This window comes from Tursiops truncatus, chromosome 1 (assembly GCF_011762595.2).
Source record: "Tursiops truncatus isolate mTurTru1 chromosome 1, mTurTru1.mat.Y, whole genome shotgun sequence".
NCBI lineage: Eukaryota > Metazoa > Chordata > Mammalia > Artiodactyla > Delphinidae > Tursiops > Tursiops truncatus.
Window position 1 is genome coordinate 154445860 of NC_047034.1, and position 13656 is coordinate 154459515.

A 13656-nucleotide genomic window follows, 5' to 3' on the forward strand; every position below is an offset into this window, starting at 1 on the left:
AATAATATAATGATAATGATATTGCAGTTTACATTTGCCAGGCACTAAGTGCTTTTCACAGACTGACCCGTCTTATCCTAACAACACTCCTGTAAGGTAGATCCTATTATTATCCCCATTTTACAGAAGGAGGTCGATTTTGCTTCGGAATCTCTATGTGGTTGGTGGTTCACCTGGCAAAGAAGGTACCTTCTCTTTAATTCTTTCCTTGAGCTAACATCAGGGCTACCAGGTGCCGTGGCACAGTTCGTTCACTGCTCAAGAGCATCTGACCTAACAGTTGAGATGGGATTGAAGCCTCACCCAGGCCCTCTCACCAGGCCCTGTGCCAAGGTTCAGGGCAGCACCATCCCAGAGATTAATTTGCACGAAGGCAGGGTCCACAGTAGCCTAAGTTCCCTTCCCTCCGTGTAGTCTCAGCCCCTTCCCCGGCACCTCCTCAACTCTTTTCTGCAAACTTGTGAGCTGCTTGCTTAGAGCTGGGGACGGGAGGCACTGAGATTTAGCACAGAGTCTAGCCAAAGGACCCAGCTTTTCACCCAATTAGACTGAGAGGTGGTTTGCTCAGAACCCCTTGGGGATTCAGACACTCCCTTGCCCTTTCTCTGCAACATCCCAAAGGACTGTTGAAAACCGAGAATGAATCAGGCATGGGATGGGATTTTGAGAAGCAGCGCTGCCGGGGAACCAGGGCCAGAGGATCTAGCCCACCCTCCGCGGCAGGAGCCTGGCAAGAGGCTGCCGGTGGGTTTCTGTGCCTGAGAACCCCTGACGAGGGCCCTTCACTGCTCAGGGGCCCACAGTGTCAAGGGAATGGCCCCACCGCTTGAGAGAATGATGCGCCTCCAGATGAGGTGTGTGCTCTTCTTATGGGCGTGTGGGCGTGAGCTTACCCCCACAGGCGGGGGGAAGGTCCCCCCCATAAGCTGAAGGCTCGAGGCATTCCTTCACGAGGGGGTGCCAAGGTGGCTTGGGGGAAGGTTAAGGCCCAGAAAGAGACCAAGGAGCTACAGGCAGGAAGGACTGAGACTGAACTCCATCAGACTATAATTCAACTCTTGTGTGACCTTGGGCAACTTACTGACCTTCTCTGAGCCTCAGTTCTCTCATCTATCAAATGGGGATAATGTCACCTATCTTTTTTTTTTTAACGTCTTTATTGGAGTATAATTGCTTTACAATGATGTGTTAGTTTCTGCTTTATAACAAAGTGAATCAGCAATACATACACATATATCCCCATATCTCCTCCCTCTTGCGTCTCCCTCCCACCCTCCCTATCCCACCCCTCTAGGTGGTCACAAAGCACCGAGCTGATCTCCCTGTGCTATGCGGCTGCTTCCCACTAGCTATCTATTTTACATTTGCTAATATATATAAGCCCACGCCACTCTGTCACTTCGTCCCAGCTTACCCTTCCCCCTCCCCCCGTCCTCAAGTCCATTCTCTACGTCTGCGTCTTTATTCCTGTCCTGCCTCTAGGTTCTTCAGAACCAGTTTTGTTGGGTTTTTTGATTCCATATATATGTGTTAGCATACAGTAATGTCACCTATCTTGAAAGCTCATGAGCCTTTTTCACTCCGAAAAAGAGTTTAAATCAATGCCTGGTGCATAGTAAGAACTCAGTAGATGATGAGTTTGCTGAGAGTTCAACCCATCCACCTCCGTTCCTTACTCTGTGTATCTCATACTGGACGAGGCCAGTAGCTTCTTTCCAAGGTTTTCCTGCCTCTACTCCCAGTTATTCTTCGCAGGATTGCCAGGGCTTTATTTCTAAATGAGAGATCAGACAGTCATGCCCTTTCAAAGGCCTTCACTGGCTCAAAGCCCTTCACTGGCTCCCTATCACGTGGGAGGGAGGGAACCTAATGTGGGACAGCTGTCACCTATGCTCTGGACCCACAGGCCACCTTCTGAGGACCCCCTGCCCACTAGGGAGAGGCACCATGTGACTCAGGGCCTCTGGCACAGTGAAGGGGTTAAGAGCTCCTGCTCTGGGACCACACCGACTTGAGTCAAATCCTCTCTCTCTGGCAGCTGAGTGACCTCCCACGAGTTACGTTATCCTCGTGGAGTCACTTTGTACATCTACAGAATGGAGCTACCCCCAGAAGGCTGAAACTCAGGCTAAGGGAGGCGATACCAGCTACTGTCCACTGAACCCTCCTAATCTGCTGGGCTCTGCACTGGACCCCCACGGGCACCGTCTCGTCTGCTGATTTGCTGACGCCTGGCACGTGCAAATGCAAACTACCATAGTTATCAAGAATCACTCACTGGCAGGTCCTAACGCTGGGGACTAGATCCTTGGAAAGAGAGAAAGGTGTCAGGGAGCAGGGAGATCTCATCTGTTAGACAGGAGCTGGGGAGCAGTCAGGGAAGAAATGATGAAGGGCCTTCTGCAGCAGTGTGCTCACACTGGAGCAGACATCAGAACCCCCTGGAGGGCTTCTTGTGGCACACCTTGCCAGGCCCCACCCCAGAGTTTCTGGTTCAGTATGTCTGGGTGGGGCCCGAGAATGTGCTTTTCTGACAAGTTCCCGGGTGGTGCTGCTGGTCTGGGGACCACACTTTGGGGACCACTGGCCTGTGTTGACAGTGCAACAGAGAGAGCGTGGGATTCAGAATCATAGTCTTGAGTTCGAATCCCAGTTCCACTAGTTTCTAGCTCTGTGATCATTGGACGATCAAATCAATAAGGACCTACTAAGTGCTGTGTGCACGTCAGTAGGTGGCCATCTGTGAGGCACAAAGTTGGCTCTCAGGAAGTGCGCTTTCCCTCTCCTGACTTAGCAGGCCATTCTGAGCAACCCCTAAAGATGGCTTAGAACACCCTTGCAGAGGACCTGGCCCAAGCTTTCTGGCCCCAGCTGGACCTGCCCCACCGACTCAGCCTTTGTCTGCCCCTCTCCCATCTGTCCCCGCAGGAGGAGCCCTTTGTCATGTTCCGGAAGTCCGACAGGACCCTGTTCGGGAATGACCGGTTCGAGGGCTACTGCATCGACCTGCTCAAGGAACTGGCCCACATCCTGGGCTTCTCCTACGAGATCCGGCTGGTGGAGGACGGGAAATATGGGGCACAGGACGACAAGGGTCAGTGGAACGGCATGATCAAGGAGCTCATTGACCACGTAAGTGAGGCGGGAGCACAAGGGACCAAGGACCTCCCAGGAGGCGTGGCTAAGTCCTCTGTGCACGTCAGGGTGGGGCATCCTGGCAGAGAGTGGCCCTGGGGGAAGGAGAGATGGAGACAAAGGAGCCATTGGTACAGGCTCACCCAGCACAGACTAAACATTGCCTGCCTTCCAGCTCAGGGCCTTCAACTTTCCAGAAGCATTTTCTATCAAATACCTGTTAATGAATGCAATGGATCTGTACCACCAGACCCCTCATATTCCTTCTCTCGTTTATCCTTACAACAACCCAGTGAGGTAGGTACTGTTATTACCACCCATTTAACAGACAAGGAAGCTGAGGCAGAGAGAGGTGAAGGTTCCCAGCTAGTAAGCAGTGGAGCTGGGACTCAAAGAATCTTTGGAGGCTCTCCGCTTCTGAAGCCTTGGGCTCTGACCTCTGCAGAAAGCCATCTGACCCCAGGACCCAGGGCAGGGAAGGTTCACATAGTAAGTCTTTGCAACCTGGAAAGCCTCAGCCAAAAGGATTATTATCACTTCGCCTCTCCAGGTACAGACAGGCAGCATCAGGGCCTTCTTGTGTTAGCCCTCCTGCGCCTGTCAGAGGGGAGCTGGGAAGGGAAGGAGGCTGGAGCTCAGAGCAAGAAGGCTCAAGCAGAGCCTCACTGGTGGAGTCATTTCCTCGGCCCTAGGAAGCGGGTCTCCCAGGGAAGGCTGGCGGCGGAGACTAATGGTAAAGAGCGTGAACTGGGGCTGGATTTGATTCCCACTCTCCCACTTACTAGCTGTGTGCTCCTGGACAAGTTTCTTAACCTCTTTGTGCCTCAGTTTCCTCAGCTGTAAAATGGGAATGATAATCATAGCCCCCTCCCCCACGGGCTGTTGTGAGGACTAAGTTCACCTATGTGTACTGCATAGTTAGTACCGTGTCAGTACTTGCTTCTGTTGTTTTTATTTTTATCATTACGGCTATTCCTTTGAGGCCGGGGAGGGGGCTTCAGAAAGTCCCTTTTTCTCTCTGAGCTCATTTCCTAACTCAACGGTGAGAATAATGATACCTGCCCTGTGTTCTTCCCCACTTGTTGTCAGAGGCGACAACTGGTGGGGAAACAGCTCCTAGATGGCGGAATTCAGTCGAAATGGGAGGGAGTGGTGTTGTCACCGTTATTGGTAATAACTGTAATTATTATGGAAATTAGTCGCAAGCATCTCCATTTATCAGCTCCCCCCTCCCTCCGAGCTTCATGAGTGGGGCTTTGGAGCATGGGGCTCCGGGTGGGTTCTGAGCCTGTCGCTTGCAGAGGTGAGGTGGGCTGGGGAGGAAGCGGGGATCCCGTGGACCGTGGAGGCCACATGCAGAAGTAAACGAGGCTGATGCCAGTCTTGCAACCCACAGCATCCCCAGGGGCCCGAGAGCTCTGCAGAGCCATTTGCAAAGGGGTGGATTAGAAAATCCAGCAGCAGCCAGATCTTCCTAAGCTGACCCTCAGCTGGAGAAAAGCGGGGGTCTCATCCCTGGCCTCCATGCAACCCGGTATCCATCAAGACCGTGGCCCCTGACGGCACATGCGGGCACCTTGTTAAACCCGATTCCCTACAACTGATGAGCCTGTTAATCCTAGCTTGGTGCCATTTTTAATAACATCGTAACCATTTATTAGTGTCGTCAGGTAATTAGTCTTCTCACTAGCTCATAGAAAGCGTGGTAAAAGCTTGGCAATATTATTACTTCCTTAGTAGGGATCTGAACGAAGATGTAAAAATGATGAATGCCCACCTTTGCAAGGATCTGCTCCCCGAGGCCCATTTGGAGGCCCTGGATGGAGCCTCTGACCAACAGGACTTAAGTCCTTCCCTGACACTCTGCTCATCTCTGTCCCATGCCACAGGCCTTCCAAGGAGCCAGGGTTATGGGGGAAGATAGGGTACCTAGAGGGTGTGTCCCTCTCCTGCTCACATACTTGCCTTCCCCGAAGTTGCCTCCAGCTATGGGAACAAAAAAGGTGATTGGACAGAGCAGTGATTTCTCCATCCATCACCCCATCTCTCTCCCCGATCATCACTCTCTCCATCTTTACTTCCTGCTCTCTCTCACTCCCCCTCCCCCGAAAGTCTCCTACTCTTGTCCCTGCCTTAAATTACTCCCGTGTATTTTAATGACTTTGGAATTCAATAGAGATGGGTTCAAATTCAGGGTCTAGCACATTGTAGCTGACAGTGGGAAAGTTATTGAACCTCTCTGGCCTCTGTTTCCACCTCTAGGAAATGGGAATAATTTTAAAAGCCTTCTGCCTAGGGTTCTTGGGAAGATTTAATGAGCTACAGAACAACACGCTCAGCACACGGGAGCTATCCTGCTCCTCCCCATTTCCTCCTGTCTAAAGTATGCACATAGGGCTTCCCTGGTGGCGCAGTGGCTGAGAGTCCGCCTGCCGATGCAGGGGACGCGGGTTCGTGCCCCGGTCCGGGAGGATCCCACATGCTGCGGAGCGGCTGGGCCCGTGACCCGTGGCCGCTGAGCCTGTGCATCCGGAGCCTATACTCCGCAACGGGAGAGGCCACGGGAGTGAGAGGCCCGCGTACCGCAAAAAAAAAAAAAAAAAGTGTGCACATGGGTGGTCGTGATGGCAGTGGGAGAGTTGGCCCCTCGGCCGTGGTCACCCTGGTGGGCCACAGTGGCCTGGGATCTAGTCCTTGCTCCTCTGAATCCAAATTGGAGCCTCAGGGAACTGACTCATACTGATCAGACTCACGGGGGATTGAGGCACCCCCAAGGCATCACCCCCTTTCTACACTAGGGGCCTTTCCTGACACCTACCATCAAGAGCTTCTGTCCTGGCACCACGAGCCTGGGATCCTGCTAGGGATTATGGAGACGGAGCCCTAAGTATGGAAAGCCTGAAGCCAAGAGGGCACGCTGCTGCTGGAGAAGGGGGCAAGAGACAAGCCTTGAAAAGCCTTGGGTGCTAAAGTGAGGAATTTGGTTTTAATCCTGTGAGCTACAAGGCACAGCTGAAAGACGTAGAGCAAGGGGGTGACATCAAATTGGGACTTGTGCTGCCGGGCTAAGCTGGGGCCAGTCTGGAGGCCAGCACTGGGACCTGGGTGGAGGAGAGCATGGTGGCCTCCGATGGTTGTGGTCAGAAAGGAGGAAAGTAGATGGAATAGGATGGAGACGTGAAGGTAGAATTGATGAGGTTGGTGATTGGCGGCATGAAGGAGGCAAGGAGAAGGGAGGGAGGAATCAAGGACAAGTTGTGAAATTCTAGCTTGGATGGCTGGGGCGGTGGTGAGGTCATCCCCACAGGATTTGGTAGAGGTTCAGACATCATGTTGGGATTGGGGTCTCAGGAGGTGGCTGCCGTAGGGCTGGGCACTCAGAGGAGGTGGCAGGACTGGAGGTGGAGGTTTGGAGTCACGAACACAGCCTCGGGGGAACCTTGGGACACAGACAGAAACAGAGGCGGGGATTGCTGGGGAGAGAAGAGAGGAGGACCTGGGGTGGGACCCTGAATGGCATGGAAGTGTGAGGAGGGGATGAAAAAGAGGCCTCAACAAGATGCCCGAGCCCGCAAGGCCAGAGAGGAGGGAGGAGGGCCAGAGAGCATGGGTGATGGAGGCCAAAGGAGGAGAGGCTTCTGGGAAGGCATGGACACAGGGTCTCAAGCAGCAGGTGGGGAGGCGGAGGGAGACGAGGACGGAACAGCATCCACGAGTTGGCACAAGTGTGCTCTCCTGGGGGTGCAGGGTCAGGCCCCACACAGGCTCCTTGAACACCCCTGGCCTGGTCTCTTGCAAGCTTTCTTTTCGGAGGCCGAGGAGTCCTGTCCTGGCTGCTCTCCCAGGCCTGTGAACAGAGAGGGGGAGGCGAGGATGAACGCCCTCCAGGCCACAGGAAGCCATTCATTCATTTTTTTAAAAATTTTTTTTAACATCTTTATTGGCGTATAATTGCTTTACAATGGTGTGTTAGTTTCTGCTTTATAACAAAGTGACTCAGTTAAACATATACATATGTTCCCATATCTCTTCCCTCTTGCATCTCCCTCCCACCCTCCCTATCCCACCCCTCTAGGTGGACACAAAGCACCGAGCTGATCTCCCTGTGCTATGCGGCTGCTTCCCACTAGCTATCTGTTTTTTGTTTGTTTGTTTGTTTTTTGTTTTGTTTTGTTTGTTTGTTTTTTTAACATCTTTATTGGGGTATAATTGCTTTACAATGGTGTGTTAGTTTCTGCTTTATAACAAAGTGAATCAGTTATACATATACATATGTTCCCATATCTCTTCCCTCTTGCGTCTCCCTCCCTCCCACCCTCCCTATCCCTCCCCTGCAGGCGGTCACTAAGCACCGAGCTGATCTCCCTGTGCTATGCGGCTGCTTCCCACTAGCTATCTACTAGCTATCTGTTTTACATTTGGTAGTGTGTATATGTCCATGCCACCCTCTCCCTTAAGCCATTCGTTCTTTTATCTCGAAGTTGTTACATCTCACTAGAGCATGTAAGGTGTTTTCCCTGTCTCATGGAGGCGGCTAGACCAAGATGGCTGAGACAAGGAGTGGTCATGGCTAGCCCTGGCGTGACTTCCCTTCCCCTGTGAAAGAAATAGCACTGCCCAGGTGTCCCTCTCCGTCGCCGTGTAACACTGAGAGCAGAGCAGAGAAGGTGGCACAGCTCCAAGGACCCATTTCCCCTCCTGACTCTTCTTCCAGACAGACAGTGCCTTTGGACTGTGCTGGCGCTGCCCGCACCTGGCGTGGGGCCGGGCACGCAGAGCAGGCATGAACGAAGGATGTGTGAGTGAGCATGTGGACTTGCACACCATCCCCAGAGACACGGCCATGGGGTCATGACTACTGAGCTTCCCACCCAAGGTGTGCGAGCAGAGGGTCTGGTGTCAAGGCCGTGACCGACCCCGTCACGCACTGTGTCCCCTGCCTTCCAACCAAGAACCAGATCTTAGTTCTGGCCAGCATGCGTGGGTCTTAGGAGGGGCCCCAAATCCCTGTTTGGGTGGCCAGGAAAGGCTCTACCAAGCCACGTCCTTCAGGCTGGCCAGTGCACTTCGAAGCAAGGCATGCTGGGAGCTCACCTGGGGTAGGTCAGAAGCCTGGATGGGACAGGGCAGGTGAGGGCAGGGAAGCAGATGGACTGAAAAGGTAGCCTCTTGTCAGGGCAGCCAGGTTGCCCAGAGCAATGACTGAGGAGCTCTGGGGAAGCTTAGGATCTACCTGAAGATGATCAAGTAAGCAGGTGAGGGATGCAGGAAGGACTTGGGCTACATTGAGATTCACTGCAGGGTTGTCAGCTGCCGGGACCCAGCAAGCAGAGACTAGCCTGGGAAAGACCTGGAAAGAGCCTGGCAGGAGGTCAGGGTCCAGATAACCAGTGCAAGAAAGGACAAGGAGCAAAGCAGCAACAGAGCTGCAGGGGTGAGGGGGTTGCTGGAGGGAAACCAAGGGTGGGAGAAGCAACGGGAAGAAGCTGGCCCTCCCGCTGAGGATCATGCCTTCCTTCCTTCCACAAAGCTTTATGGAACCCTATCTCAGCCTGGGCTTCTGGAGGGCAGGGGCTGATGAGGCTCAGACGCTACTACTGCGTGGGTTGGGGGGGGGATGCCGGGGAGAGTCAGGGCACGGAAGAGGAGCAGAGGGGAGGGAAAGCCGACATGAGGACGCAGCATTGAGCTGGTCACCACTGAGTGCTACTGATCCAAGTCTGCACCCCAGAAAAGCCTGGCAAAGTGTGTCTCAGGACCACCTCTCGGGGTGAGGGGAAAAGGGGGAACAGGTTTATCCACTGGCACCTGACGTTCATGCATTTCTGGCTTTGGCAGGGCAGGCAGGGGAGCCAATCAGGGCCCTGCAGCAGCGTCCACAGGAAGTTATGGGGGAAGCGGGGCAGGAGAGACAGGAAAGAAGGGGACAAGAGGTGTCCAGGTGGGCAGGAGGTGACATGCTGGCAGCTTGTGCCTGCGTGAGGTTGGTCATGGCCAGAGGGTCTGACCTGGTGCATGAGACGGGTGAGCCAAGCACACATGACGGGCCAGACCCGGGGCGGTGACTGGAGATATAGGAGCAACCAAGGTCAGCGTGGTTCCTGCCCCTCTGGGAACAAGCAATGAATCAACCAAGTTAAATTTCAGTAAAATTTTGATCGGTGCTGCGAGGAGGTATATGTACAGGGGACTTTGGGAGTGTGAAACAGGGAAATGACTCAGGCTTCCCTGCAGAGGTGACTCTGGAGCTGAGACTTGAAGAATGAGGAAGAGATATGCAGGGCTTAGATGGGGGTACCGACCTGGGTGGGGTCGCCGAGGTTGCTGAAGTCTCCGCCCTCATCAGGGGTCCTGCAGGGCTGGTAGGACCATGCCGGGGCAGACCCTGGGTGGACGCCAGCCTTGTGGACAGGCAGGGAGTGGAGAAGTGGGGATCTTACAGAGATGCGAATGGAGGTGCCATGAAGCGGGGAACGCCAGCTGAGCTGTCCTGAAAGACAGCCCTGTGGGGACTCAGGAACCGGCCGTTCTCCCAGGCCTGGGAAAGGCACGGGCTTCACGTCTCACTGCCGGGCATCCGTTAGCTCAGGAAACCTATGTGTGAAGCACGGGTACACGACCCCTCGGTCAGCACTTAGGAATTTTCTAGCACCTGTCCCATGTCTTTAGATACATGTGGGCTGTTCCGAGGTTATCGGTGGCTACAGTGCTGAGTGTTAAGTGTGGCGCTGGCCGGCTGGTGGGACATGAGTGGACACCACCTGGGACTCAGGGTACCCCCCAAAAGAATTGCAGTGCATGAGGCCCTGAAGGAGGGCTCGCTGGGTGACCTCTTCTAAACCTCAGAGGGTGGATCGAGCCAATGCTCCCACTGATTAAGGGATTCACTTGTTCATTCAATTGGTTCAGTTCAGCCCCGTGCTAGGCACCGTGGATACAGTGTGAACTAAACGGTCAGGATCCCTTCCCTGAGCCGCAGGATCTTACATTCTAGCGGAGGAAACAGGCAGGCAGTAATCTATGAATGTATGAATAGACGTAAGTATTCCACAAGAGGAGTGTGGCCGGTGAAAGAGCTTCCCTGGCTGGCAGACTGGCGCCTGAGCTGAGAGGCCCTGCGCATCAGAAACCAGTGGGGAGTCCTGGAGGAAGGTCCTAGAGACTTGTGAGAGGTGGGAAATACCTTCCCTGTCCTCCTTCATCAGCATTCAGAGAAATCCAGGGAAGGGGTCTGGGTCATTTCTGGCTCCCTGGCGGGTAACAGAAAATGGTACATGAGGGACAGATGAAGGAGGACATAGACTTGGAAAGATGTCACCCAACATCAGCCATGGCCTTTAGACTGTGCACTCTGGTCTCCCGGCCTCCAGGTAGGCTGGCAGATGTGACGGGAAGATCTGGTGTCTAAGACACCACCATTACCTCACTGTGTCCCACCTTCCTCCCAGCTGGGGAACAGACCTTGGTTCTGGCGTATAGGCATTGGACCCAACCCCTGTTTACAAGGCCAGGAAAGGCTCTGCCCAAGTCCCCTCTCTCAGCCTAGAACAGGGCACTTCAAAGCAAGGCATGCTGGGAGCTCACCTGGGGGGCAGGACAGAGTCCCAGATGGAGTGGGGCAGGCTTGGAGTAGAGGACACAGATGGACCGCAGAGACGGCCCCATCCCCAGGGCAGCCAGGTCGCCCAGGGCTGCCACTGCGGATGCTGTGGAGCTGAAGATGTCACCAGGACCTGCCTGAGGAGAGCCATGAGGACCAGTGAGGGCTATCAATGAATGCTAGGGACCACTGATAGGTCATAAGTAAGGGTACCCATCAAGGACAAGGGCACAGGGTGCAGGGTCCAAACACTGCAGGGAGGCTGATGAGAGACAGGCAGGCTGGGCCAGACCCCGGCAGACTGGCAGGGGTCAGAGTGACCTCAGGAAGAATGGGGGAGCTGAACAGGGAAACAGAGGCCAGAGCTCAGCCCGTTAGGCTGGAGTAAGGGTTGATCAGGACTCTTGGGGGTACTTTGATGCTCAGTCTTCCAACAAAACTTTACTGAGCCCCTTCTTTTTGCCTGCCTTTGTGCTAATCCTAGAGATACATCAGTGAGTGAAATAAATGTAGTCCCTGCCCTCCTGGAGCTTATATACCAGCAGAGGAGCTAGATATTAAGCAATGACTTATAGATCAAAATTCACGTGTGGTAAGGGCATGGAGGACCAGCACAGGGGCTATGGGAATGTACAACTGGGACCTCACAGCCCGTGGAGGGAGGGGGCTCCTTGCCCCCAGCTCCTTGGGCTTGGCTGGGCAGGGCCTCTCTGGGCAGGTGCCATCTTCAGGGCCCTGTGGGATGGGGAAAGAGAGCCCCCAGAGACAGGAGATGGAGCCGTGGGGCATCCATCCCCAGGGCCCTGTGGCTATGAAGCAGGGAGGACCCGCCCATCCTTCCTGGAGGACAGAGGCACAGCTTGGAGCCTTTTGGGACTCGGGAATCACCAGTTCTCCAGGCCAGGGAAAGGCACGGCATCATTCCTCACCACCAGGCCATGAGGTTGCTGTCGGCTCAGGAAGCTGGCTTGTGAATCACAGGCGTTGGTAGTTGACCCATCCGCTGGCACTCATGAATCTACTTGCACTCGTTTCCCCTCTGTTCAGACGTGTGGGTTGTTAAGGCCATTGGCTGCCAGACTTACGTCCAGGGCCTTTCAAGGGGCACTGTGTTTTCTTAAGCTTGGAGAGGCCAGGGTTCATCAGCAGATACTGTCTGTGACTGGCTTTGCCCTCTTAGAAAGTGCCAGGTGCCCCAGCCAGCTGGCTCTGAGGACACACTTGCTGGGTGTCTCTCCTAAACCAGCAACGCCCCATTCATTCAGTCCCCAAATCTCTACCGAGGGCCTGCTGTGAGCCAGACACTATGCTAGGTGGGGGCAATAGAATAGTGAAAAGACACAGGCTCAGGCCCGGCTCTCATGAGCTTATGGCCCAGTGGGGGGAGAAATCATCCAATACCTATAAAATCGCAAATAAGATCAGTGCTAGGACAGCAAATACCTGGTGCTGTGAGAGTCATCACCAGGGAGGCCTGATTTCACCTGGCGATTTTGTCTGTGGAAGTGATGTTGGAGCTGAAATCTGAAGGAGAAGCAGGCGTTAGCTCAACAAAGAGTTCAGAGAGGAAGAAGTTCCAGGTAGAGAAAAATATCGTGCAAAGGTCCTGAGGTGAGCATGGACTGGAGGGTCTGAAAGAAGCCAGTAGGAAGAGAACCAGGGGAAAACAAGATGGGAGGTAAGGCTGCAGAGGCAGGCAGGGCTAGATGTGCACTTTCCAATTCACTAGCCACCAGCCACATGGGGTTATTTAAATTTAAACTTAAATTAATTAAAATCAATTGGTTAAATTAATTTAAATTCCTTAATTTAAAATTAATGAAATCAAAGTATAAATTTAGTTCCTCAGTTATACAAGCCACATTTCAAGTTCCACATGTGGCTAGTGGCTACCATATTGGACAGTGCAGGTACAGAACATTTCCATCATTGCAGAAAGTGCTATTAGACAGCACTAGGTAGATCGTGAATGGCTTAATGAACCCATAACAAGAATTTTTTATCTGAAGGGCAGAGGGAAAAGTCTTGACATATATTAAGCAGCATTGGGAATCAGAAAAGATTCTAGTTGGAGAAACAAAACTTTGGGAAAAGACTGGAAGGTGAATTCCATGGATCCCACACACCAGAGATGTGGGCAGACAGCCAGCAGACAGAGCCCTGGGGACAAGTCTTGCCTATGTGGCAAGAGTGAGACTAGGTTTCTTGGGTGGCTTTGGCAGTAGAAGTACAAGGACCTGGAGAGAAGTTGGGGCCGGTCAGCATGTTCCTGTAGCCATAGGGCTCCCAAGCCTAACCAGGTGATGTGAAGTGTATGCTGGGGAGACCCAGGCAGTCATGGTCAGAAGGCAGAGTCAAGTTCAGGTCTCTGGGAATGCGGCGTGGGCTCACGCAGGGCAGGGTGGGCCCAACCGTAAAGCCTGCCTATCAGAATAGGACAGGTGCAGGGGAAGGGCTGGCAGTGGGAGGCGCAGGGAGTTGCATGCACCCTGCCCAGGGTCCTAGGTGGCACGTGTGTGAGTGTCCTAGGGCTGCCACGGCAAATGACCACAAACTAGGGGCTTAAAAACACATAAATGTAAAAAAAAACAAAACACAGACATTTATTCTCTCTCAGTTCTGGAAGCCAGAAATCAGAAGTCAAGGTGTCCACAGAGTCGGTCCCTTTGGAGGGAGCATCTGCTCCAGGCCTCTCTCCTAGCTTCTAGTGTGGCTGGCAATCCTTGGCATCCTTGGCTCGAAGTGGCATCACTTCAGTCTCTGCCTCCCATCACGTGGCCTTCTCTGTGTGTATCCGTGTGTCCTCTCTTCTTCTTATAAGGACACTAGTCATTGGATTTGGAGCTCACCCTAATTCAGTATGACTTCATCGTAACTTGATGACTTCCACAAAGACCTAATTTACAGAGCTTCTGGGTTGG

At 53.4% G+C, this 13656-nt stretch overlaps 1 protein-coding gene across 1 annotated transcript in view; it reads left to right on the plus strand.

The window, feature by feature from the left end:
• GRIK3 (glutamate ionotropic receptor kainate type subunit 3) overlaps positions 1-13656 on the plus strand; it is a 107496-nt gene that overhangs the window by 59419 nt on the left and 34421 nt on the right. The window contains exon 10 of the mRNA XM_073803606.1: positions 2929-3132. Within this exon, the coding sequence (XP_073659707.1) occupies positions 2929-3132 (204 nt within the window). The remainder of the gene's footprint in view (positions 1-2928; positions 3133-13656) is intronic.